The following is a 23,299-nucleotide window of genomic DNA, read 5'->3' on the forward strand; positions in this document are numbered from 1 at the left end:
GATATTCAGCAAACTCCGAAAAGTGAAAGTTTTTAGAGTTTGCTTCCGAGAACAAGCGCCATCTTTCAGTTTTCGGAGTTTGCTGAATACCAAAGGGGTCCTATCAGACCCCTGATGATGAATGGCCCTGTAACTTAAATATCGAGAACTAGCGTTTCCGCATGGTTACCAGGCCATGTATCGTTTGATGAATAGGTCCCTTAAACTTTTAATTACATGGTACAAGAATACCTGGGGGACAAGTCTCAGCTGAACATTGATTTTTCTGGCACCCTCAGGGATCTTGTGGGCCAGACTCAGATGGTGCGCCTTCACCTGCAGGAGGAAGGGTGACAGCAGAGAGTTAGTTACTGGGCACCGGCACACTCAGAGTACACAGGGAGACAGGAGATTATGGATGGGTAACCTACGTGTCCTCACACAGACATGTAATACCACAGGTGTAGCTTTTATGATTGAGTCTGTAGTAGATATTTCTAACATATTTGAATTGGCAGTTGAATTTCTAATAGAATTTCAGTATTTAATTATATAATACTACAATGTATGACTAGATATATTATATATAAATGGAATAAATTAGTTTTACTAGTTTTATCTGGAGGTTTTTCATGCCTTTGTTAACATTTCTAAATTTAGCTTATCTTATTGGCCGCGATTCAATTCAGCGCGCTGTTAAGTCAGAGAATGGCAGTTCTCACGACTTAACATGGGTGTTTAGTCGTGAGAACTGCCATTCTCCGGCTAAAGTGCCGGCCGCAAGGCTGTTATTGCACTTTTGTTGGATTTCTCCTCGCAGCCCCAGGAGGGTGCGAGAAGAAATCCTTTAGTCGGGCCAACATCAGGCTGAATTGATTAGCTCTGGTAGCTCACTCCCGGGGCTATTCATCATCGCTTTTAAATAAATTGCAGCCATGGACTTGTTCACTATCAATTATTTTTATTAAATTTACAATTATAATGGACTAGATTTTTGCAAGATCATTTGTATTACAAGAAACCTATTTTTTCTTTCTCATATTGTGTATAAATTGTGACACTTGTGGAGTAATATAAGATGTAAATGTCATTGTAATAAGTATTATATTGTATGAAAAAAATATATAAATACTAGGACATAAAGGAAAAGGTAAGTAACCACAATGACACTGAAAGCCCTTACCTCAGGTATTGCCAGGTATTTTCTTGGTATAGGTTCCATGGTCTCAGGTACTGCCAGGTGCTTTCTTGGTATAGGGACCACGACCTCAGGTATTGCCAGGTGTTTTCTTGGTATAGGTTCCACGGTCTCAGGTACTGCCAGGTGCTTTCTTGGTATAGGGACCACGACCTCAGGTACTGCCAGGTGTTTTTTTGGCATGGGGATCACAGCCTCAGGTACTGCCAGGTGTTTTTTTGGCATGGGGATCATGGCCTCAGGTACTGCCAGGTGTTTTATTGGCATAGGGACCACGGCCTCAGTTATTGCCAGGTGTTTTTTTGGCATGAGGACCACGGCTTCAGTTATTGCCAAGTGTTTTATTGGCATAGGGACCACGGCCTCAGGTACTGCCAGGTGTTTATCTAGCATGAGGACCATGGCCTCAGGTACTGCCAGGTCTTTTCTTGATGTAGGGACCACGGCCTTAGGTACTGCCAGGTGTTTATCTAGCATGAGAACCATGGCCTCAGGTACTGCCAGGTCTTTTCTTGGCATAGGGACCACAGCCTTAGGTGCTGCCAGGTTTTTATCTGGCATAAGGACCATGGCCTCAGGTACTGCCAGGTCATTTCTTGGCATAGGGACCACGGATGACAATTTAGGCAGCAAAGCCCTAAAAAGAGAAAACAGATACATTTGCACCTAAAGGACTCCATGAGAATGTAACAATAGCTAAGGTTAGTACAATATAATAATGTACCCATAGCTACATATTATGGTGTATTATTATTAACATTTATATAGTAATAGCTAAAAAAATACTTCACAACTATCTTTTCTTATCTATAAATTACACTAATTGTCATAATTTTACATTTTTATACATAAATCACATTGTTACTTATTGTTCATGTGATATCTGCACAAAGTACTTACTCAGAGCGTCTCATAGGACCAGTGTTACTGGAACTGGGGGTTTTGTCCTTATGGTCCTTATGGGCTGGCTCTATGGAAAAGAATACAGAAATAGTACAGTTACTACTATGTCTGGTATATGTTTTGCTTCAGTTAGTCAATGGATTATAGTTTGGAAATGTAAACCCCTATTTGTTCCTATTGTTCCTGGATCAGTTGCTTCCTTTGCCTAATCTGTAACTGTAAAGACAGTATATGTACATACCTCCCAACCACCCAGCATGGTAACTTGTGGTGTAACTACAATCTGTATTGCTGGGATAAGTGGTGATGCAGATTGTTAGTGCACAACTATGATAAACAGACCCCTCAATCTTTTCATTATAAGATACAAAATTACCTGGAGGACGAGGGATTCATTACAAGAAAAAAGAATACCTGGAAGTTGAGGGTCTTCTTGCTGCACTTTGCTTTCTCTTGCAGCCTGAGGGATTTTGTGGGGGGCACAAACACGGTTCCTCTCCACCTGCAGGAAGGGTAATCAGCAGAGAGTTATGCTGGGTACTCACTGGCTGATCAATTGATCGGCCAATATATCTGCAGGCCGTCGGCAAGTGTGTACACACGATATGTCAGTGAATCGTGTCATTCACAGACATATTGCATTGACTGTGCTGCACAGCTGATGGGACAGATATGTCTGCAGACTGCAAGTGTGTACAGACCACCCGTACATACAAAGCGGCAGCCGTGGGGAGGGGGGCGGCCCCGACCCACCTCCCTGCCAGCGGGACCAGTGGCTGCCAGATAGATGATGGCCATTTAGTATGTATGAACGACCATCATCTAAATATATATTTGCAGATCACTCGATCTGCAGATATATCTTTCAGGTGTGTATGTACCCACCTTTAGTTACTGGGCACTGACACACTCAGAGAAAACAGGGAGACAGTATATTATGGATGGGTAACCTACGTGTCCTCGCACAGACATATAATACCACAGGTGTAGCTTTTATCACTGATTGAGCCTGTAGTAAATATTTTTAACATATTTTAATTGACAGCTGAATTTTCAATAGAAAGTAAATGATCACATTCCAACCAATCTTCTAATAAAACTGATTTGAATGTTCATAATGTTTGTTTTATTTAATAATAAATCCCTTGTTGCACCACAGTTATACCCAGTAACATAGATACATATACAGTTACCCCTTGGGGGCTGCTCACCAGTGTTTTGATGTACTTGGCCTTGCTCCCATAGGTGAGTGTGCTGCGAGAGTCTTCATAGGCAGCATCCGCAGGGCTGATGTGTGTGATCATCACCATTCTGCTCCTGCCACTCAGTGCGCCCTGTAATAGATAAAGCTCTGGTTATAGGGGAGATCACTGAGTAATCCTTACACATTGTAATGAGCAGTCTAAAGATCTACTACTATTGTTTTATGCTATGTTTGTGAGAAACAAATGATTGCACTAATTACTAATATCATAGTTGATTTTAGCCATTGTATGAGATAAAACAACAGAACATTGTGTTAGGAGCAATATTCCTGATGACTGGGGTTCAGGCATAGATGCTGTGGCCACATCCCCTGTACACAGGACCTCAGCATTTACAATGGGGATTGGCCACACCCCCATACACTAGACCACACCCCATTAGTATCAGGGCATAATAAAGTCTCTTAATTGACCTGTTTGATAACTCACATTCATTTTCCTAAATGCTTATATCCCAAAATGCTATCTAAGAAGTGACTAATGCTACTTATACATCAGCCATGGGTGTATCCAGGGGCTTATTAAGAGATGTCAGTTCACTGACGGCAGCCGGGGAGAGAGGAGGGGAAGTGAACATGGGCCCCCTCCTCTCTCCCCGGCCCCCTTCTCTCTCCCCGGCTGCTGTCAGCGACCTGAATGCAGCAGTAGGCTCTGGGCACTAGAGTGTGCCCGGAGTCTACTGTGCATGTGTAGATCACCAGGAAAACGGCGCGTCAGCCATTTTCCTGGTGACTTCCTACTGCACATGCGCAATATGCTGGAAAAATAGCAATACGTGGGACTTAGGAGTGGCATTGTCGGACTGGGGCATGAAGAGCCCACCGGGGGAAGGCAGTGGTAGGGGCCCATGTTTAGAGGGTGTGGCAAGCCTCTAGAGGGATGTAGCTAGCCACCACAGAATCTTGGCTAACCATTATAGAAGACATAGCCTGCAGAGAACATGGATACTACAGTGTATGGTCTGTTTATCCATGTTCCTGCTCTGCCAGGTAACTGACTCTGTAATAGAGTAACAATGTATCATTCCAGCCAGTCTGACCCTAAGGAGTGGTAAGTATAAAAAAAAAAAAAGTGCAGGGTGTGCGGTGCGGTCCCCCCCTAAACTGCACACCCTGCACCCATTATAAATAAGCCCCTGGGTGTATCTATAATATGTGCAGGGTATATGGGTTACATGTCCAGTAGTCTCACACTGCACCCTGCACCCATAACTTATACTTAACACTCTGCTAATGCTGCTGTAATAACCAATGTAGTCACCGGGAAAATGACATGGGTGCCATATTTCCAAAGCACATGCCCAGTAGAGAAAGCTCAGTGCCAGAGTATAATTAGTGCATGTGCCTGTAAGAGAAGGGGGAGGCCTGCATGGAGACTGCACACAGGGCCCTTCTCTCTTATCACTGTCCCTGACATTAGGTACAGTTGTATGGTCATATGTGTGTAGGAAATCTCATAGTAATAACATACCTTTAGCAGCCAGGTCAGTTTGCTGTCCCGATAATTGATATGGCCGCTTGGTCTCTTGCGTAGCGCCATAATGCAGTTCCTTAGGGCCAGAAGGGAGCGGTTTATATAGCCACTTTCTCTCAGGGTTTGGCCAGTGTTCTTAGTCTGATATAGAAACAGAAATGATAATGAAGACACATCTGACTTCAGTCACAGTGTGGATGTGGTACAAGCACATAAACTATTGTATGATAAAACTAATTACACAATTTACTCCATTTGTGTCCTAAGACAGTGACTCCCATTCACCTTTGTTCTAGTTAGTGATATTGGTAGAAATGCTTTTCTTACTGCATGTAATTTATCCCAAGCTACTAAAGAAAACAAAATATAACTCAATTATTAGTATCATTAAATTGATGCTGGTTTATGTTATCAATTAAAAAATAACTTTGATCAAAATTTTATATAATTTGTTATGAGTAAGGTCTCAGTGGGTGGGGGTCACAGAATGTATGTAACCAAGGGGGAGATGGCCGGTAACAGATTGGGAATCATGGCTCTAAGGGGAGAAAGGCCACACTAAGGGGGTCATTCAGACCCATTCGCGAGCAAAGGACGCTCGCAAACGGGTCGATGTTGAGGGAGCTCCGTCGTGCATATGCGCGAGACCCGGACTGCGACAGCCAAGCTGTCGCTCCGGGTCTTGCACCAAAGGGGGCGTGCTGTCGATGTTGATTGACAGCACGCCCCCTTTGGTGGGCCTGCCGGGGGCATGACGGCCAGACGGAGGCGTTCCTATGGGAACGCCTACCGTCTGAAGCCGGCACCACTGACATCACTAGTGATGTCAGTGGGAGTGATTTTGGCTCTGCTAGAGAATCACTCCAGGGCTTGCGGAAGCGAGACCCTACCGTCTTGACCATCGCGACCATCATCATGGATGCTCGCATAAGCTGTGGGTGGTAACCCACAGCTATGCGAGCGTCCATGAGGACGCTCCTAAAAAAGGTAGGAGGGCCCTGATTCAGAGCGAGCGCTCTGGTCAGAGCGTTCAGCTCTGAATCAGGCCCTTAGGGAGTACTACAAACACAAGAAAAAAGTGCTATACACATGAAAGGCTCTGTTATAGCCATCTAAAAAGAGCTATTTTTACTACAAAAAGATGCAAAAACAAACTACAATGTTCATAAGAGCTTTAATCAAAGAAAAGAGCTTACAGTACATGCCACCTCAGACTACAGAACAATGACTACCCTAGGACTACTTAGCTCTCTGATAATTATACACATAATGGATGTCATTTACGTTACAAAAGTGCAAGAGCAGATATGGTTTCGCCATACACACCAAGTTGTGCGAGCAGGGCCGTAACTAGCTATGGGCCACGGTTGCCGCGTCCACCCAGACAAGCTCTAGGTGGACTATCTGTGCTCACTGGTGCAAAACCAAAGCATTTAGCATAGTGCAGTTTTAGTAACCTGTAACAGATGTGTCCTCTAGTCTCCTTGCACATTAAACAGTTCTTATAGTCGCGCCATGCTATGGCGTGAATCGTGCCAAGCATCTTTTTGTGCGACTTTTTACCTTCAAATGCATGCAATTATTTGCACAGTGATGCGAAGAGGAGGCACAAGCAGCTTCTGCCGATTAATATGATATACAGCATGCCTATATTCTGTGTGTGACTGAGGGTGTATATGCATGTAAAATGCTACGTTACAGTCGCTGACACTGTTACGTAGCATTTTGCATGCAGATACACCCGCAGTCGCACACAGAACATGGCATGCTGCATATCATTTTAATCTGGCAGAAGCTGCTTGTGCCTCCTATTCACATCGCTGAAGGTAAAAAGTCACATGAAAAGACGCTTAGGGCTACTGAGTCACATGGAGCTTCCGTGTGTAGCGTGACTTGTAGTGCACGGAGGATAGATGTATGTGGACACATCTGTATATTCTTGAAAATACATTGTATGTTCCTCTTTGTGATTGCGTGGGTTCTTTCCAGGTGCTCTGGTTTCCTGCAAAATCATAGTGACAGGTGAATTGGCTGCTGGCCCAAAAAAATGTACCCCTGTATGTGAGTGTGCTAGTGTGTGAGTATGTGAGTGTGCTAGTGTGTATATGTGTGTTTTGACTGTAAGGGGTAAATTTACTAAAGTGAGAGTTTTTAGAAGTGGAGATGTTGCCCATAGCAACCAATCACATTCTACTTAACATTTAACTAGCACCTTCTAGAAGATAATAGCTAGAATCTTACTGGTTGCTATGGGCAACATCTCCACTTCTAAAACTCTCACTGTAGTAAATTTACCCCTAAGCTACAATGGGACTGATGTGATTGACAAATATTCTCTCCGTAAAGTAGACAGTGGGCCTGATTCAACAAGGATCACAACTGCGAATGTAATAGCGATTACGCACTCAGTCTGACTGTGAGGGTTTATGCTAATCCTCTGCGATCGCTATGCCATCACAGCACAACATAAGGATGCACACTTTACCTTACACACATCCGTGGGCGCCGAGAGGGGGGGAGCGGGTACAGCCCCCTCCCTCACAGCAGCTCAGCACACAGCTTGTGCTGGGCTGCTGTGTGAGACTGCTCGCGGCTGCTGCAGCAGCCGGAGCAGTCTCCTATGGCTGTGGAGGGGAGGGACCACACTGATTGTGCCCCCCCCTGCTTAGCACTGGGCTGGGGAGCTTACAGAGCCCCCCTCCCCGGTGCGCTGCACCGCTATGCGACGCTGAAGAAGTGATGATTTATTTATTTATTTTCAAGGGGGCGTGGCCACGCCTCCCCATGATTAGGCCACACCCCCTCCATTACCCGGGTCCGGCCAGACTCTCAACGGTGCTGCACACATCCGTAATACTTAGCAAGACTGTGAAACCATCGGTAACATTAAGTACAATCGCAGCATCACGCACACTTGCACAAGCTCTAACCTTACTCAGGAATTGCTAACCTCATGGCATGCATAGTCACTGTGATCTCAGGGCCTGATTCAGAGCCGGACGCTATTTGCGAACAGTCGTTAAGAACAAGGGGCTGGCTATTTAAATTGAGCGCTCGCTCTTTGCGGTCTGTTGACGCCTCTATGTCTGAGCGAGCGAACGAAACATGCACTCGCTATTTTGTAAAGATGCCCCTTGGCCGTTCGCATCATACGTCATCTCCGCTATTTATTAGATTAATCAAGTACATCGAAAGGTGTCTGAACTGCTCGCAGTGCTTGTGGTAGGTTTTACTTCCCGCAATCACTGCAAGCAGTTCAGGCTAAAAGACAACCAAGTGACGAGGTCGATGACGCTGCTTTGTTAATTATGCACACCCATTAAACGCCCGTTTTGACCATTTGGCACGCCTGCGTTCAGATCTCCACTCCCCGTTTTCAAGCACCTTCCCCTGTTACCACCCACAAACGCCTCATTCTGTCACTCAAATTAGCAGGCCCTCGCTGTTTTGCGAGTGCACGATTTCCGACCGCAATAAATGCGCATTACGACCCATACGCATGCGCAGATGTGCGAACGTCGCTCGGAGCGAGCGAGCGGCCGCTTACGAGCGGCTCTGAATCAGGCCCTCAGTCACGTTTGCAGTGTTGTATTTGGGCCGCACACTGCGATGCATGCACATGCGCAGAACGCAACAATTGGCCGATTGCGTGTGTAATCATAGTTGTGGTCCTTGCTGAATCAGGCCTAGTGACAACTAGTGATAAGACATGAACACTGCAGAAGGATAGCAAACTCGTACGATATTTACCTCTTTGGCATTGCAGGGGACATAGAAAGAAATGATAATGATATGTTAAATACAAGTGATACCTGGCATGCTCGCTCTGATCCCGCCAGGTCTACCATGTACAGCCGGCCCGTGCACACTCCATCATTGCTCGTCTGCTTTACGGTGACTTGTACAATAGCATGGGAGCGGGATGAGTTCTTATTGGCAGCTGTGGCTGCCTTAGAGTGGCGCTTATTCCCTTTAGTCAGTAATGCGATGGCCTGAAAAAGAAAGTAATATAGATGCACCAACACTCTTATGGTTACACAAAACAACTCATAAAGTTACACTTGCCCATGTATTATAGCTACAGCAGGGTCACTACACCAGCGACCACATAGTCATGGGCTCTGCGTATTCATTCACACATTAACAGGTTCTTTACAGACAGCAACACTGTTTATATTAGTCTGTACTTATATAACTTATTGTCATTTGTATCCCCCTTGTTCAGTGCTGCAGAACCCTTGTGGTGCCTTATAAATAAAAGATAATAATAATAATATAGACAGGGATGACTAGTGGTGAAGCATGGACACTGCATAAGGGTAGCACAGACTAATGATAGTCACCTCCTCAGGACTGCTGGGGAAGAACTCTGCAATCCCTTCTATCCTGGTGTTGCCGTTGGGATCCTCTCTAAGCTTCAAACATCCAGAGGACGGTTTTAGCAGATCCCGAACGGTTTCATTGTAGACCTGAAAATGTAATAAAGGAATGATCACTGTCTGCAGCACAAGGAATAATCACTGTCTGCAATACAAACACGACAAGTGTGTAATCCACATTTACTCTCTGGAAAGGGCTTGTGTCACTTGTGGTTCTCCAGATGCTGCATATCATAAAGAATTTTTTTTTCGGGGCCAGTACATACATGGCAGGGGCCCATCTTTGCTTTCAGTTCTGCATCAGTCCCCATACATTCTCAAAAAAGCAGAGCAGTTGCCCCTCAAACTTTGTTATGGGGCCTGGTGATTGCTAGTTAAGCCCAATTACATATATAGGGGGATAATTTACAGTTGGCTGCATATGTGTGTAGAATGTACATAGGGAGGACACATATAAAGCTTATTTCATGCATTTGTTGGGCCAGAATCATCTCACGATGCATCCAGCTGATATACAGCATTTGCTGCAGGTGTATGTCAGGTGTAATAAGTGTGTATAGTGCACAATAACACAGAGATGGTGTAGAGATGTGGATTGATAGTGTTATTAGTATATTATTAAGTAGCATTACCCTATGTTTACACAATTAAAAAATGCTTAAGCGGCATGTTCCATATATTGTACACAGATACAGTGATTGCATATAAAATAAAATAAATTAATATTATTCATATTAATCATAAATACTCTCTCCTTCTACCTCTTCCCATATTGCCCATTGTTCAGTGTCTCCCTCTCATCAGGCACTGTCCCCTCTGCATTTCGGCATGCCCTTATTACCCCATTATTAAACAACCTACCCTTGATCCTAGCACTCTCTCCAACTACAGACTCATCTCTCTCCTCCCTTTTGCCCACAGACTCCTTGAGTGTACTGTCTACAACCACATTACCAGCTTTATTACCTCCCACTCCCTGCATGACCCATTTCAGTCTGGCTTCCATACTCTCCACTCCACTGAAACGGCCCTGACAAAAATCAGTAATGACCTCCGCTGCCAAGTCCAAGGGCCATTACTCTCTGCTTATGCTCCTCGACCGCTCTGCTGCTTTTGACACTGAGGACCACCCTCTCCTCCTGCAAATCCTTCACTCCCTTGTACACTGCCCTCTCCTGGCTGCCCTCCTACTTCTCTGACTGCTCCTTCTCTGTCTCCTCTCATGACTCCCCCCCTCAATTCCACTGACAGTAGGTGTCCCCCAAAGTTCCGTTTTTGGTCCTCTCCTATTATCCCTCTATATATCTTCTTTAGGTGAACTAATTGGCTCTTTTGGCCTCCAATATAATCTCTATGCTGATTGTACTCAGATCTACCTCTTCTCCATTAACCCCTCCCCCCTCTCTCCTCACTCGTATCTCTAAATGTCTCTATGCTATCTGTCCATAAAATGCTGCATCCATATAAATAAAGATTATTAATAATAATAATAATAATAATAATAATTAATAATAATAATTACATGTGTCACATATTTACCTCAGCATAGGACACTGACACTGAGAATTTATTCTGCCCTCTCTGCACCTCGATGGTCTTATATAGATCTTTCAGAGTGCGTAATATCACTCCGGGCTCATGGCCATTGCCCATCATAGTAAAGGTCTTCCCGGTGCCTGTGATAAATATAAAGGTATTAGGCATACACTCACTGACGTTATAAGAAAGAATGGCAGATATGTAATTATACAGTGTGTCATGTCAGTAATGAACAGTGACAGACATCATGTGACTAAGCCAATATTCATCAGGATGCTGCTCATCAGGTCACTCTCTCAGGGATGTCACCGCTTGTTAGTGAATGGGTAGACTGTGCACTATTGTATATTTGTTCTGCCCATAAAACGCTGCCTCCATATTTGTTGATGGGTGCACCTATTCCCTGGTCAGTGAGAGTTAGAAGCAGTGGTAACCACAGCCTATCACATACTGACAATGTAACCATTAAAATGTAAACATCACTTAAGATGCTATATAAAAATCTAATATATGCACATTTGGGGGCTTTTTATTCAACGAAAAACTATATTGTGACATAGTTATGTGATCCAATACAATTTTACCAGCACTACCACACTTGTCACCATTCTCATGCTATTACCATGTCCCAAATAGAAGAGTTATCCTTACGAACTATGACTTATGCCCTTATTGGATATTTTCAGTTCAAATGTTCATCTATTATCCTGTATCTGACATCACTATACTGAGGACTCAGGGCCTGATTCAGACCTGGTCGCAAACGCTGAGCGCTCGCAACCGGGTCGATGTTTGCCCACTGGACATGCGCACGACGGAGCCGGCTCCATTGTGCGCATGCGCGAGACCCGGCTAGCGATGGTCGCTCCGTCGCTCCGGGTCTCGCACCAAAAGGGGGCAAGCTGTCGATGGTGATTGACAGCTCTCCCCATTTGGTAGGCATGGCCGGGGGGGTGGCTTCACAAATGGAGGCATTCCCAAGTGAACATCTACCGTTTGTGGTAGCCAGAAGCTCTCTGGGGCTTGCGGCCACAAGACAGTACCACAAGGGTCTTGTCACAAGCCCGATGGTCGTAATGGTCTTGACCATCGCGACCATCATCCTGGCCGCTCACTATAGCTGTGGGTGGTCACCCACAGCTATGCGAGCGGCCAGGAGGCCGCACAAAAAAACCCAAAACGCCCAGATTCAGAGCGAGCGTCCGTCTCCGAATGAGGGCCTCAGTGCTCAGATCCGGATTGTGCCATGTACCTAACGCCTCACTTTCTGGAACCACCTGGATAATTGCACAGCCCGTAAGGAAACTACTAGCTCACAATTACTAACAGTACAGATGGCCCAGATGTTTTACCACTACTCATTTCACCAGCTCACTACTTTTACACATACACTATAAACAATTAGACTTATGTATTAATAACATTAATATTACCTGTAGGGCCGTACGCAAATATAGCAGCACTGTACCCAGAGATGATATCATCCACTAGGTTCTTCATTGTGGTCTGATAGACATGCTCCTAAAATGAGACATATTTATTGATGATACATAAGCAATCATGAAAATAATGTAACAATATGCCCTATAGTGAATAAGGAGAAATGACAGCTGTACAGGCATTACTGGCTGATGCTACAGTCACATATGATGCTAAATTGTTCTCATGCGCTATTTTACTCCCTTACAAGATGCAGTATGAGCAGCGTTACCATATGTATAATGGGTGTAGGGTGTGTGGTGCACATGGGCACCTGAATCCAGGGGGGGCCACACCGCACTCCATATACCCATTGTATGTACTTACCATGCAGCTGCCTCAAAATAAATGTACATTGTGCCACCATTTTCCCAGAGATATACAGTATGCCTGCACAATAGGCTCTGACACAGTACCAGAGAGTGCACCTCGTGTACAATGGTTTGGGGGGGACCCGTTCAAAGACAGCACATAGGAACCCTCTTCTCATAAGATGTCCCTGAGACCTGTATTATATATATTATTAACTTTTATTATTCATTATAAATAGCTCAGGATTACAATCACCTGGGTAGCTGCCTGATCAAACACCTCATTAAAGGTGAACGTCCTCTCCCTGGTCCTGCAGCAACGCAGGACATCATCAGGATCCTCGCCAGGATCCTGCAGTAGTACTGTCTGTAAGGAAAGAGAAGACACATGTTCAGTACATGTAACCAGGTCCTACAAGCACCTCTATGGCTGGAGCAGAAGATTTTAAGTCCTGTTTATAGTAATGGATAAAAGCAAAGTCACACATGGGAATGTGATCTGTGAGTATAGAGTCATATATATCAGCATCTCAGCACAGTTTCCAGGAACATTTTGCTGATATCTATATAAACTCTTCTAGTCACTGGTTCTTAGGCCCTTAAGACACAGAATGGTCTAACTCATAAGCCTGGGGGTCTGTCTGACTGTGTAACTACAAGTCTTAGCATACCCTCTTTATTAAAGGGAAATGCCATAAGTTACTGTCCATAAAATATGTGCATGACAAATATCCCTACTGAACCGAGAGCCCTGGATTGGGCAGATAGGGTGAGATGGAAGATGTTATCCTGCCTCTCTGCAATATAAACATAGACACATCTTCTCACACTAAGGAGCTCATTCAGAGGTGCTCGCAAAATGCGAGCGCTCGCTCTGAATGAGGGCGGCTGCATATGTTTTCCAACCCAGCCTCCTGGCCGCTTGCTAGGCTGTGGATGACCACCCACAGCTTTAGCGAGCGGCCAGGTTGATGGACGCGATGGTCAAGACCATCGTGACCATCGGGGCTTGCGATGAGACCCTTGTGGTAGGGTCTCATCTACTGCAAGCCCCAGTGAGCTTTCGGCTCTATTAGAGCGGGAAGCTCACCACTGACATCAAGAGTGATGTCAGTGGGGCCGCCCCAAAATGGCAGGCATTCAATTGGGAATGCCTCCGTTTGTGTAGCCGCCCCATATACAAAATGGGGCGAGCTGTCGATAACCATCGACAGCCGCCCCTTTTGTAGTGATTCCCGGAGCGAGAGAATTTCTCTCTCTCTTGCTCCGGGGCTTCCGCACGCGCAGTGCGGCCGCTGCACGTGCGCAGGGCCTGAATATCGACCTGCTTGCGAGCGGGTCTGAATGAGACCCTAACTTCATAGGCTATAACAAAAGCAGGTGCTGCATGACCATGCAGACCAATAGGAAGCCACAATGAAAGAGATCACCACTTCAAACTGGTCCGTGGGATCACATCCCTATATGACAAACATATTCAACTGGTTAGTAAGAGGGAAGAGCAGTAGGGATGGCCATTGGTATGGTTACCATCGATGGCAAATTATAAAGTGGCCATCGATGGTAATCAACTATACAATGGATGACCATTGATGGCTTCACCAAACGATGCTCATCCCTATTCCATGACTGACTGGACAGTGGACCAATCTGGTTCTCCCCCTTCAATGGGAAAAACATTCAACATCGGCCATAAACCATCGATGATTATGAATCATGAATGGTCGATGGCCATCCCTAAAGAGCAGCTTAGGAGCCCTGCAATGGTGTTTTGCAGCACGCCCAGCATTTGCACAGTCCATGGTTTCTTGTGCACAGAGAGGTAACACCTGGCACTGGTTATTACTCTAAGAACCTGATTCAGACCCAGACGCTATCCGCATTGTGCTCGCTATTGCCGATGGTTGCTAATCTGCACATGTGTATACATCGCAATGCGCATCGCAGATCCCTCGCTCGCACAGCAAAGCCAGCCCCACAGAGTGAGTGACAGGAGAGGCCGTTTGTGGGTGGTAACAGGGGCAGTCCAGTAAAAACGAGGGAGTGGAGGTGTGAACGCAGGCGTGCCTGAGTGTTTCAATGCCGTTTTAGAGGTGTGCATAATTAACAGGCAGCGTAGTTTTCACAAACTTTCAGGAGATGACGTGGGGCAGTGGGCGTCTCTGCATTCGCTAAGGGGAGTCTGCATACACAAAGCGAACGCTCGTACAGGTAAGATGGGCATGCTTATGCCTTGGCAAGCGATTGCTCCCCGCCGTGTCACTTTCAAATATTTGCATACGCATCGAGTGAGCATACGCTCATAGCGACTGGGTCTGAATCAGGCCCTAAATTGCTTATGGGTATATGGGGACTGTGGATAGCGTTCAACCTCTGATACACAAAGCAAAACATTTTCTTTTTATCATATTTATAAACATATTTATATATACAAAGTTAAAAATTAAACAAAACAAATTTAAGAATAATGTATTGGTAAAAAAAAAAATCTAGTTTATAATTAACTGTGTTAAATGTTACACTAATTCAGTTGTTTAAACTAAAATAATGTTATTAGCATTTTCTTACCTGCGGCCCGAGCTGATGTACAATGCATCGGGCGCTGCTCTTAGCCTCTGTCCTATTAAATGGACGGATGCGCAGAGCGACCTGTGAAGTAATGAAACAGACATAAGAACAATGCAGGATTATTAATACCAACGTAATCTCCCAAACCAGCCTATTCTGTTCCGAAAGAAAAGACAAGTGTCTTGGTCTGAGTGGTTATGTGTAATAAATAAAGGACTATTTTACCACTGGAGCCAGTTGTACAATTCCAAACAGTGAAGGAGGGTGTCCCAGTGGTACTGAACAAAGGGCCTGATTCAGAGCCAGACGCTATTTGCGGATGGTCGTTCCAAAAAAGGCGTCGGCTATTTAAATTGAGCGCTTGCTCTTTGCGGTTTGTTGACGCCTCTATGTCTGAGCGAGCGAAAAATGCGCTCGCTATTTTGTAAAGACGCCCCTTTGCCGTTCACATCACACGTCATCTCAGGTATTTATTAGATTAATCAGGTACATCGAAAGGCATCTGAACTGCTCGCAGTGCTTGTGGTAGGTTTTTCTTACCGCTATCACTGCGAGCAGTGCAGGCTAAAAGACAACCAAATGACGTGGTCGATGACGCTCCTTTACTAATTATGCACTCCCATTAAACGCCCTTTTGACCGTTAGGCATGCCTGCGTTCGGATCTCCACTCCCCCGTTTTCAAGCACCTTCCCCTGTTACCACCCACAAACGGTACATTCTGTCAATCAAATTAGGCGCCCCTCGCTGGTTTGCGCATGCGCATTACGACCATAATGCGCAGTTGTGCGAACATCGCTCAGAGCGAACAAGCGGCCGCTTACGAGCGGCTCTGAATCAGGCCCTAAGTCCCGACATTTTAACCTTAAAATAGGAGTTTTCCCCAACTTTTGACCTGCTCAAGGGGTCCCGAAAAAATGCCTGCATTAATACCTATACAGAATTAATGATCGGCAACTGTACGGCTAATCAATAGGCCAATTTTTATTTTTTTTTAACACTCAAATTTGACTTTTACGCTTGAAAACGTGTTTTCAGACCTAATGGAATTTTCCCCATGTTGGCAAAAACAAAAACCACTAATATAAAGCAAAACAGTGGTATAGATGCACTTCCCCTGGTATAACAGCATTTCACAATATTTTTGCTTTTATTTTACACAATTTGAAATCAGAACCTTACATAATAATTAGAAAGTCTGGGAAGCTACTAAGCAAAACACAAATTAATACTCGAGTCCATAGTAAATAGTATAAATATAGAGAAAATGGATTATTTATAACTAATGTATCTATCTCTACCCTGAACTTATATGAAATCATATAGCAGTGACCTATTATCATTACCCATCAGTAATACAGTGAGCCCATGGCTCTATAAGAGATACTTACAGTCATTTGATGGTCCTTAGGATGGTTATTTCCCGCCTTCTTCATCTTAAAATCATTTTATCCACTCAGAAATGAGAAGAGAAATATCTGTACTGTCACTAGTCCAGCAATATCAGATATGACACAGGAAGCATCCAGCTACCTTATTATACCCATCATACCTCCAATAGTGACATCATCAGCTGCAACTATGACATCACTAGGTGCCCTGGCAGGGGGGGACTGCCATGTATCTCAGGCAGGGCATTGGGGGTTAATAATAAATACAATGTGATGATTATATGTCAATAAATCAAAACACATAATTGGGATAAGCAGAAATGTAATCATTACACACAGCAGTGATGTGTATTATCTGTGCACTGTGTGTGTCTGTGATACATTCAGGCCCATACTATGCACCTGCATACCTCCCAACATGACCCTCTCCAGGAGGGACACAATGCTCTGGTCCTGGACTTCCCTGGTAAGAGGTGGGGCTGCAGCACAGTTCAAAAGTCAAATAGGGGAGTCACACCAACTGCCAGTGAGTCCCAGCCAGTGATGTTTGGCAGTGTGTGAAATGACAGTTGGTGTGACTCCCCTATTTGACTTTTGAACTGTGCTGCAGCCCCACCTCTTACCAGGGAAATCCAGGACCAGAGCATTGTGTCCCTCCTGGAGAGGGTCATGTTGGGAGGTATGCATCTGTGGAAACATATACAGAGTGAGGCTCATATAGTGTTGGATGTACATCTATTGTTTTAAGTCAGATACACATTTTCATGCCACATCTACATACCATAAACAGTGCATGTACATCCGTATTCAAAGTTTGGCACCTCTTACACTCGCGATTTCCTAGGCCCTGGAGCAGTGGCATGAGGGAGGGAAGGAAAGGGGGCGTGTTCTCATAATTATGATTGATGCAGACCTAAAGGCAGATACACCTGTCTGGAGATGTATCTCTTGCAGAGGCTGGAGTGCTGGTGCAACCATACACAATGATAGAGACAACCAGCAGCACCAGCTGGTCACTTCTGATTGGCTGATTGTGTACTGAGCTCTTCAGCTGATAGAGCTTTAATCCATGGGTGTCATTGCCTATTTAAGCCACACCCACATTAGATAAACCACACCTACAGAGTTTTTGTCAAACCCATTTTTTGAATTGCAATGTGCCAGGGCCACTTGCTTGTGTTTGCCCCCCAGGCTGAAAGTTGCCAGCCAGCCTCTGTTGTCAAACCACACAACGAATTGCAGCTTGGTCTACTGAAATACCATTTTCAGTACCTTGACCAGCATGGAGGAGCCTCATGTACAGTATGGGTCGAAAGCTTAGATATTATTGCTCTGTGTACATCATACATCAACATGTTTACAGGGGCATAGCAAAAACTTTGAGGACCCCATAGTAACATTTTGAAGGTGCTCCAGCCCCAATATTCCAAGAGAGACACCTCTTTCTATATCAGTTGTTCATTGTATGCCCCATAGTAGTGCCTAGTTAATGTTATGCCCCATAGTAGTACCCTATTTCACATTATGCCTCATGGTGCCATAAATAACTTTTTATTATATTTTTTAATTTTATATCCCATCGTAGTGCCTAGTAATGTTCTTACCAATAGTAGTGCCCTAGTTCAATTTATGTACCATAGTAGTGCCTAAGTTCACATTACATCTACAGTGCCCCAATTCATTTTATGCAACATTTTAGTGCCACCATTTTACAATATGCCCCATTGTAGTGCTGCCAGTACAAATTATGCCAAACAGTGCCACCAGTTCATATTATGTCAGACAGTGTCCTTAGTACATATTATGGCATATTGAAGTGCTCCCAGTTTATGTTATGCCACATTGTACTTCCCAGTTCACATTATGCCACATGGTGTCCCCATATTATGGCACACTGAAGTGCCCCTAGTTCATATTTATGCCACACAGTGACCCCATTACATATTATGGCATATTAAAGTTTTGAAGTGCCCCAGTTCACATTATGCCACACAGTATCCCCAGTACATATTATGCCATACAGTGTCCCCAGTTCATATTATGTCACATTGCTCACTACAGCCCGAGCTCACTCTACAAAGGCAGTAATCAAGGAGAAGCCTATTGTATAACAGTGTTGAGCTCACTCATTAGCTCAGCTGTGCCTGTGAGGATAAAATGAGAGCATGAGATGGATCATATCAGTGTGGAGCTTTACTAAGAGAGAGAGATAGCGACAAGGATAGTCACACAGCCACCAGGGTCTCCCAGTACTTCCACAAGGAGGTAAGTGCTGGGTCTCATCTGCTGGGGTCCTCACAGGTCTGTGCCTTGATGCAACACTCCTGGACTGTCACCAGACAGGGGGTCCTTCAGTACTTTCATTAGTAGCACTCGTCCTGGGGTAAGCAGCCAGGTCCTGCAGGTGTCAATAATGGCACCAGCATCCAAGGTCCTTGTGGCAGGGGTCCTCACACCAGCTGGGGATCATCTCCTGCAGCAGTGCTCCCCTCTGTGGTGGCAGTTCCCGTGGCCATCCACGGCTGCACTGCTGCTAGTGATGTCCTCCACTGCTCCCTTGCTGGTCCACACAAATCGTCCCCGCGCTACATGGCTGATGCAGTGTCTCGGTTCTTACCCATCAGAGCCCTTTTGCCACTGGGCTGCTGCCTTTTTATATATAAAAAGCCATCTGGCCTGCCTCAGCTCACCGCTTCTGGCCTCCTGACTGACCACAATCTCTCAGAACCAGACCTCCCCAGGGCTACTCTACCCTGCAACCACCAGCCACCAATAGGTATGGGGGATTTTCCTGGGCTGAAGGTTGCTGCTGGTCGGCACAGGGCTAATCTGCCCTGTCAGTGCAGGTTCAGTGACAGCCAGGCTGACGGGGTCAGTGAAAGTTAATTCCATTCCTAATATGGGGCTTAATGGGGCATATATAGACTGTTTAAAAAATTGTCAGGGGCTGCCAGCTATTAATTTATGTGTCCATACTTACATGCTCTGACAGCTGGGGGATTTGGGGTTACCCTTTATAACTGTCGGGGTGACTCCATAACTATGGGGGTACCACAGTAACATTCCCAAAATTATGTATATTACAATTGGGACAGATGTAGTTATTCAGTTTTCTCCCCTTAGTAGGTGTGTAAAGACCATAAGAAAAAGCAAAGTGGAAAGAATGAATGAATGAATGATCGCAACATAAGCAGATACCCACATTGTGTTTCAGGTCTATGAGGTGCACAGTTACATGTTTCGCCAATGGCGAGGAAACCAGTTGCTGTGGGAGGAGGAAGGGGACACACAAACTGTAAGCTGCATGCTGTGGCTGCGCTTCCTTCTCTAAGGCAAAAGGCAGTGCACACAGTGACATACAGTAGGTAATCCAAATCCTACTTTCATAAATACTGAACAGCATCTATATAGATTGTCACTGAGTGTGTTTTTCCCGGCAGGGTCTGCTCAGCACCACCTGCCCATTCATAAAGCAGACAGATAGGTGGCCCGCGGCTGAACAAATCTCTAACAGGCCGGCTAGATGCCAACCGAAATAATACAATAGGGGTCTGGCCCGGGTTCATATTTCCCCCTGCCACCCGGCCCAGTCTGCCCCTGTCTACCTAGGTCCAAGTGGCAAGTGCAGGATGGTGGTGCAGTGATGCAATTCACAAAATCATAGCCTAACCCATGTGAGTTAATAATGGCAATCACAGCATCAGGCCACGGGGATGTGTCATGATGATGTGATTTACAGACTCATTTCAGGAAGTGGGCAGGATCTGTTTGTCCTTCATGCCCCAGTCCGACACTGGTAGTAATTATCAAAACTTGGAGGGAGAGCAAATGGAGAGAGATAAAGTACCAGACAATTATCTATCTGCCATTTTGTAGACTGTGTTTGAAAAATGACAGGAGCAGGGCTGCCATCAGAAATTATGGGGCCCAGTATAGACAAAATAGGCAGTCCCCTCCCGCCCGGGTTATGGGGCATCATTTGGTGCATGAAACCAGTTTAAAAATTCTCACAGTTTGGGCTCTGTGGGCGGTTGTTATTATAACGTGTCAATCTATCATATAGTATATATGAAACTACAAATTCAGAAATATAGGAGAGAAAACTGCTGTAAATTCACACACACACAGAAAATACCAGGGATGTGCAGTCAGAGCCTCCCCTGTCTTTGGGGCCGATTCATCATTACTAAAAATTCTCTGGAGATAATTAGGTTTAGAACTCGCATGGAGTTCTACCTAACTATCGGAGTAATTCATTATTCTTCCTCTCCTTAAATATCTATTCTGAAAAGCTGTCATTTTTGCGATTACAGCTTTTTAGGAAATAGATACTTTTCCCTGCCTGCCTGCACATTTCACTGCCATCCTCTGTTTCGCCTCGTTCCTTCACCTCTGTTCCCTGGCGGCGTGTCCAGCTCCCAGGCCCGCTGCCCGCTCCATCCTCTCTCCAAATTGTCCTCCAGAAGACCTGCAGGTAAGTATATACTGTACCACTGCTACGCAAGCTGCTGTGTAAACGGCAGCTTGTTTAGCCTTACAGGGACTGTACACCATCTGAAGTTGGCGTACAGTAACACCATCAAATTCCGAAAATAACTAATTCTCGGAATTTGATGAATAGCCTAATTTCTACATCCCCATACTAAAGTATGGGGAATGTGAAAATTAACACATACGGACTTAACCAGGAGATATCAGTGATATCTCTTGCGTTAAGTGTGTTAATGAATACTAAAAAAACAGTAATTAAGGAAAAATTTCATTAAAACCATTAATTTAGTGTTGATGAATAGGCCCCATAATGATTAAAATAAATAAATAAATACAAAGAAGATACTTCTAACACACCACTTCCAGTTTGTCCAAAGAGTCACATTGTCCAAAAATGTTTTAACTTGAGAGTTCTGTAGTTTATATTTTTAGAATATGCCGGGTATTTTTTATATATTGATCGCACCTGCCATGTTTATCTGTAGTTATGTTGTAAACAGAAGTCTCGCTTTCACAGTGTTTCATTTTATGAGCTTGAGACACCAGCAGATGGCGATACATCACAGCAACAGGGTGAGAGCCTATTTTGTATCAAATGAGCCAGTGAAAGTAAATTCCCAGGAACCCCTGAATTTAATTAATGAACTGTTAAATGTGTGGCTGGGCCATGTTCAAGTCACAGAACCCCAAGTCACATACATTGTTTGTGTTGGATCACCCACTGAAATACTCCTCATTGCAAACTACAGAGTATTTTTGAGTACACATTTACTTTAAGATACACACTAAGGGGAAAATGTATTATACGTTATAAAGAGTGGAGAAGTGGGCAACCAATCAGCTTCTAGCTAGCATTTATCAACTATATTCTATAAAATGATTGGTGGAAGCTGCCTGGTTACAATGGGCAACTTTTCCACTTGCCCACTTCTCCACTGTTTTGAAGATTTGATACATCTCTCCCTAAGGGGCTTATGTAATAGCCAGTGAGATGCAGGCAGGGGCACGATTCCGCTGAGACTGCCAATATTTTTATAGCGGCAATCATTCAAAAGGCAAAATAGCCTACATTTTGCGGATTATAACATAAGCCCCTGAGGCGTTGAAGAATAGGATCTGCACCCCTCCTCAATAAGAGGTAGTCAATATGTCTTTGTGATAATAAAGCCGTATGATGGGCAAAATATAAATTGCCGTATGATGGGCAATTTAAAGTTAATGTAGAATATTACATAAATGGCATTTCATTTCCTCAAGCATGACGCGTTTAAGTGGTCACAGTCTGCTTCATCAGATTACCTTAGTTGATGGGTTCAGGCATATAATGACCCAGTGTGGTTTTTGGGCTGAATCCAATGTGATAATTCTGGAGTGCCATGAAAAGCAGATCTCTGTAGCTGCAGGCATCTCAGCAGTACCTAGATCTGGGTGCCTTACCCTGGAAGTATGCACTAGACCTACCTCTCCTTCCCCTCCAGGTACCTGTATAGTTTTGAGCACTAAGCCAACATTCATATAACTCCCTTGATGTTCAAGCAGGTAGGCCACTACCCCACCAATGATTACTTGCACAGTGCGGTAGGGATTGGGCATTCTTATCTTATACTGTAAAGGCACCTAAGCCTGAGGTACATAAGGAGGATTGGTCACCAGTTTATTGCACTGGGCACTAGGGTTCCAGGGAAATAATCAAAAATGACCTGTTTTCCCACCAAACTGGACACCAGTAGGAATTAATAGGCAGCTAAATTGATTGTTCACATTTAGGTCCAAATAGGTAGCTAGGCATAGTAAACCTTCTGTGGTCAATCTTGCAAATAAGTTTCCCCAGTCAGGCCCCATTAGAAGTAGGCTAGCATAATTAGTTTCTGATTACATTGCCCACTTGTATTACCTGTGTTGTCACCACTATTGCTGTGCTATATTTTGTGCCTGTGTAGCTAGCTAGAGGCATAGAGCATACTTACCTACTTTCTTGGAAGGTATGGGAGACTGCTGATTTATCAGTTAGTCCCCTGGATCCCTGGAAGATTAGGTGAATCTCCTGCATCTCGCCCACTTGCTAGGGAAGTGTGCAGGGTTTGGGGAGTAATACCCGGAATAGCAGGTCCATATGGAGGGGTCGGGCCTAATATAAAGCTAAACATTGTGGCCCCATCTCCTCTTATTAGACCCTTGATTTGTGGGATTATGCCTTTAGGGGGCAGGGCTTAAGGACACAAAGCACCCGCGCCCTCAGTGGTCTACTGCAACTCTTCTCCAGGCTTCTCCTGGAGAGGAGTTTATAAAAAAGTAGGCAAGTACCAAGTACACACATCTACTGAT

General features: G+C 44.6%; 1 protein-coding gene across 1 annotated transcript; it reads right to left on the bottom strand.

Annotated features, from left to right (window-relative positions):
* Positions 1 to 1,583: 1,583 nt before the first annotated feature.
* On the bottom strand, positions 1,584 to 22,567 carry LOC148443383 (kinesin-like protein KIF19). The gene is made up of 12 exons (XM_088462906.1): positions 22,436 to 22,567; positions 12,783 to 12,893; positions 12,170 to 12,257; positions 10,737 to 10,873; positions 9,162 to 9,287; positions 8,631 to 8,810; positions 4,816 to 4,959; positions 3,292 to 3,414; positions 2,495 to 2,582; positions 2,078 to 2,147; positions 1,703 to 1,814; positions 1,584 to 1,604 (listed from the first exon to the last, which is right to left on the bottom strand). The coding sequence occupies exons 1-12, from the start codon at positions 22,565 to 22,567 to the stop codon at positions 1,584 to 1,586; spliced, it is 1,332 nt and encodes a 443-aa protein (XP_088319032.1).
* Positions 22,568 to 23,299: the final 732 nt, after the last annotated feature.

This window comes from Taudactylus pleione, unplaced genomic scaffold, assembly GCF_031769625.1.
Source record: "Taudactylus pleione unplaced genomic scaffold, aTauple2 ptg001288l, whole genome shotgun sequence".
Classification (NCBI taxonomy): Eukaryota; Metazoa; Chordata; class Amphibia; order Anura; family Myobatrachidae; genus Taudactylus; species Taudactylus pleione.

Coding starts and splice junctions, on each gene's coding strand:
- LOC148443383 (XM_088462906.1), bottom strand. CDS start 22,567: ATGCCCAATCCCTACCGCACTGTGCAAGTAATCATTGGTGGGGTAGTG. Junction 12,894..22,435: donor TACCTGGAGGGGAAGGAGAG/GTAGGTCTAGTG, acceptor CTTTCCTTACAG/ACAGTACTACTGCAGGATCC. Junction 2,583..3,291: donor CCAAGTACATCAAAACACTG/GTGAGCAGCCCC, acceptor CCCTTCCTGCAG/GTGGAGAGGAACCGTGTTTG.